The 4,915-nt window shown below is 44.8% G+C and overlaps 1 protein-coding gene across 1 annotated transcript; it reads right to left on the reverse strand.

Moving 5' to 3' along the window:
* Positions 1-241: 241 nt before the first annotated feature.
* Positions 242-2,560, reverse strand: fam43b (family with sequence similarity 43 member B). Its single transcript, XM_084367565.1, has one exon. It carries the CDS (start codon positions 2,376-2,378, stop codon positions 1,386-1,388), a length of 993 nt encoding a protein of 330 aa, XP_084223691.1. The 5' UTR covers positions 2,379-2,560; the 3' UTR covers positions 242-1,385.
* Positions 2,561-4,915: the final 2,355 nt, after the last annotated feature.

Here is a 4,915-nt window from a genome sequence, read left to right on the forward strand (position 1 = left end):
CACTGAAAGGCACGTTTAAAAGTTGCCACTGTGTTTGTCTTTTCTTTCTTTGTCGGGAAGCAGATCGTGCTACCGTAAATATGCAGTTTTTGGTCTTTGAAAAGTAGGTTACACATATTTTCACATCAGAAACATGCAAATGCTCACAAGTGGAATGCAAAGTTGTCGAATTCATTTGAATAATCTCTTGGAAAACATCTAGAAACATCCTCCCTCCGAGATTCAAGAAGGAAAACCCAAGTGAGGGTAATTTTTATTCATCGTATTCAGAAAATAAATAGCTTCATCTCAGAATTAGAATAATAGTAATAATCACAATGCATCTTTTAGATAGTAGCACAGATATTATCAACAGGAAATTAGCTAAAGTCATATTCAAAACAGTTTGTTTGTGTTTAAATTGTCCATCTGCATTTTTGCAAGGGCTCGTGTGGAAACTCGGCTAAAAAAAGAGCGTAACAATGACGAAATCAGATTTGTTTGTTGTTGTTCTTTGTGTTGGGAAAACCAGGTGACACAGAAACAGGCGTGTAAAAGAAAATGCATGGCATAAATCAGACTCTGCGTGGTCAGTATGTCGCCCCCGGTCACACATTTATCACAGTGTTCATTTTAAAAAGCCGAAAGATCAAAGATGTCACATGAGAAAAGACGAAAAGCTCAGCATGGAAAAGGTTACTGCCGGCGCGTCATGCATAAATGATAAGGACGGCAACAAATGACGGCAATAAACACGTCGACTGAATGGCTTTCTTCCTAAATTACAGCCTTATTCATTAGTCGGCTGTGATCGTTAGTAAAACCGTAATAAACTCCTTCTCGTGATTGTAAGCTCTCGGAAAAGGTCAGTGAACGATATCGGTGAGGATTGTCATATTAGAAAAATTACACAAATTTACAAAGAGCCTCCCTGAAAAAATATTACAAGTCGATTCTGGAAAAAAAATGTCCCTGCTGGCGAACACGGCGTCTAATATCACTCACAAAGAAACAAGAGCTAGGAGACTAATAAACACATCCTGCTCGGTGCTGCGATCAATATGTGACCCGCGTGTCGGTGATCTCAGCGTCAGCGCCCTCGTGTTTTTCTCAGAGCATTGTCCTCGTTCGTCATTGTGCTATCGTTAGTCAGTGCATCACCGGCCCTCTTTGTAAACACGCAGTTGTTTTTTTCTTTTTACCAAACTGCTACAGTCAAACCAGCCTCTGAGCCATCTGGCCAGAAAATAGAAATTACTCCCACAGAAATGTCTTTTTGCCTTTTCTGGCGAGGAGAAGTTTCTGGTAAACACTTCACATCATCACATGGACGGGGCAGGAGGGAGCCTGAGTGGGGTACCGGTGAAGGAGAGGAATGTGTTACTGCAGAGGTCCCGTCGTTACCGTCACACCAGAGAGGTTATGAATGTAAACGTGTTGTTGTTGCTGTCACTGACAAAGTTGATTTGGCACTGCTCCAGCGTGGCGATATCCCCAATGTCCAACTCTGATAATAACTGAGTCGGGTCTGTGTTTGTTGTTAAAACCTTCTGCCGCTGCTTCTCTACATCCCCCTCTGGTTCTTCTGCCTCCAGCTCCTCCTCCTCCTCCTCCTCCTCCTCTTCCTCTTCCTCCTCCGTGATGGAGCAGAGGCGGGTGGCACTCCCGGGGTTTTCGGCGGGCGGTTTGTAGTGGCACTGCCCGTTCAGCAGCCTCCTCAGCGGCATCAGGGGAACCGCCTCCTCGCCCAGCAGCTGCTGCTGGCAGTGCCGGAAATCACTCTGACGCTTCAGACGTTTGAACTCGCTGAAGGAGGACGTGGCGTTCTGGTAGAGGCTGTGGGCGATGGCCTGGGCCTTCTCCGACTTGCTGACCAGGACGGCGTGACACCGGAGCACCACGGCCATGTTCTTGACCTGGTGCCTGTAGATCCAAGCCAGGATCTTGGGCCGGCACGGGTCAGCGTTGCAGTAGGTGATTCTGTTCAGAGAGTAAAGATGGATGGGTTTCTTTTTCCCAGATTTGTCAGCGCTCATTCGGATTCCCTGCGGTCCCACTGTTAACCTCATCTTGACACTCTGCTCCCCGTAGTTGCTCCTCGCCCAGATCTTGGCCACCGCCTCCTGGGTGCAGCCGTCTCCCTTCGCCGTGATGGTGACCACGCTCCCCAGGTATCGCACGTTGTAAACGGGCTCCTCTTTGTTCAGTTCCACCTTTTGCCGTTTGGTATGGAAGATGCTGCCCACCCAGTCGAAGGGGCAGTCGGGCAGCAAGTCAGGACAGGAGCGCAGCAGAGAGGAGAGGATGGAGTGGTAGGTCAGCCCGGTCCCCAGACTCTTGGGTTTACTCTTTGCCTCATCCTCCACCAGAACAAACTTATTCCTTCTCCAGGGCAGCATGGTGCAGGAGGAGTTCGGAGCGAGTGAGCTCCTCGGCCGACGCGTTCGCTCTTTATCAGCTCAGGCAAGAGTGTCGGAAAGCCGGAGTGTGTGAGCGAGAGAGAGGAAAAGCAGAGAGAAGCTGCTTCTCGAAGCTCAGAGGAGAGACTGAGAGCTGCGAGCCTCAGCCAGTCTGTTCCCCCGCTCGCTCCTCCTTCCTCTCCTCCTCCTCCTCCTCCTCCTTCTCCTGTGTTGTCTGCATCATGCAGCGCTGATCAGTGCAGGAGCCCGAGCCCCGGCGCTCAAGCACCCTCAACCCTCCTCCCCGCTTCGTTGTTTTGCTTCCAAATGGCTCCCGACCAAAGCGTTATTTATCCTTCCAGCTTCGCACCGAGGTATCACTGTGTTTATGTTTCTTGTAAAACCTGAGGAAGAGGGTACATCGCACAGTCATTCTCTCTCCGGGGACTTCTATGACTTTGTTAATTCTGGTGTAAAAGTCACTCAAGTACGTAGGACGCAATTAATCCACCGTGTTTAGCGAGATGCTCTAACGAGCACAACAACAGAGTGATCTCATCGCATTGTTAGCCTGAGGATAAAAGAGGTTCGGATCCAAAAACAACAAAATCACAACCCTGTTTAATCTCAGTCCTTTAACACGTGAACGAACACTGAATAACAACTACGTTTATCCTCCATTGTCATAAAAAGGTGTCTTTACATCAACAGCCTACTTGAGAAACACAAAAATAGACACATTTCCATCTTTAACACAAACTTTAATATGCAGGTGAAAAAATATATATGAGATATGGAAACAACTTGGAGTGATATTAATGAAAAATTCAAGAGCAACTCGACGGCAGAGCAAGTTTCGGGAATTAAGAATAGTTTGCGAGCGCCTGCATGTAAAGATTGAGAGGATGAGGCATAAATTATGCATCTAAAAATATGGAGTCCCAGTATATTTGTAACTGATGATGAAATAGACTAGACAGAACATGTCTTCAAATGAGGCAGCGAAGCAAAATAATGTGTAAACTCTGAACCCTGTCTCTGTCAAATTATTATTATAGTTTTGAAGTTTAAAAGCACTGCAGCTGAGGTTCAGGAAGCAGGTAAATGTCTCTCATGCATCACAGCTGAGTCCTGTTTACTGACGGGAGAGCTCAGAGATTTATTTTATAACTTTTGGGATAAAAAAGTGGATTTATCTTTACTCCTGTTTATCAACTTGACTGTAACAGCGATCTGCACTGGTGACCTCCATTGTCGGGAGTAAATGTCCTGTAATGCTGACTGGAGCTCTTTTGAGAGTCAGTCTCTGGTGAGTGGTGAGTTTAGTGAGAGTTGAACTGAATTTAAATACAAACACACCACCGATGTGTGCTGCCGCTCGCTATCTTACAGCTTACGTACAGAAAAGTAATCTGGCTGTTTGAGGCGAATAAACACAAATGATCCCGCAATCAAACTCTCTTTACTGGCGGTGAACACATCATTAAACAGCCGTCGTTGCTGAGGAAAATCAATGAGACTAAGGCACAAATGTTCACAGATGAGGTAATGTTTTAAAGTCTCTTTCACTGACTTCCCTTCTCACTTGATCCTGGAAGATAAAGCGACAGGCAACCGAGTGAAACACACCATTATCTTAAGAAAACATCTGGATTTCTCTGGTTCAAACAATGTCGGACACATTTAGGATAATGTAAGAACACAACTCGACAAATTATATGACATATAATATCTTTAACTTCAGCGTGTTAGCATGATTGCAGACTCTAAATCTCTCCTCATATTCAACAAAGACCATCTTAGTCCAAACATAACCAGGTGCTGCAGATGTCTAAACATCACCATTTTTTTAAAAAAAACACAATTTTGTCGCTTTAAGTATAAAAGTTTCCTTCTCATGCTGATGAAAAAATCTATATGGCATAATCTTTCCCCTAAAAACATTAACTGGTATAAATAATTCCCACCAGATTGGGTAGAAATTGAATGCAACATACAAAGAGTCATGTGGGTAAACATCTGTCCTGTATTAATACTGCGTGTCCAAACATCTGGCTGGCTGGCCGACACTGTATAAAGAGGGCAGTTATTCTGGCGAAATGAATCAAAATAAGCATCATCTGTCTGTCTGAGCTGTGCCAGGCAGCTCGGACTGAGACGGACTGTGTGTGGATGAAGTCTTCTGCTGAGAGGCTCGTTACTGTGGCAACACTGGAAAAATAAGTGTGTCCTTTTTCTACCTCTGCTTGTGTGCTGTGAATTAAAGAAAAGCATGAATGGAAAAAAAAAATAAACTGCTTTGAAGGCACTATTTCATACGTGACTGTGATTTATTACAATTATTCAAAGAGGTGAGCGAGTTTCGGTGCAGAACTATTTTGAATTTCTTTTTCCGCTCTTATCTTTTCAAGACTTTTTTTTAAAAATCCCTGTTATTGTCAGAGGCTGAGGAAGAGCTTCTTTTGTAAACCACACGCATAGCCAGAGGATATACAGCCAAACTTAAGGCTGTTTGGAAGTGCTGGAAACTGATTTAA

The sequence above is a fragment of the Pagrus pagrus genome, assembly GCF_965226575.1.
Source record: "Pagrus pagrus genome assembly, chromosome: 11".
Taxonomy (NCBI): Eukaryota; Metazoa; Chordata; class Actinopteri; order Spariformes; family Sparidae; genus Pagrus; species Pagrus pagrus.

What these genes read in the sequence shown, in the direction of transcription:
- fam43b (XM_084367565.1), bottom strand. Translation starts at nt 2,378, where the DNA reads ATGCTGCCCTGGAGAAGGAATAAGTTTGTTCTGGTGGAGGATGAGGCA.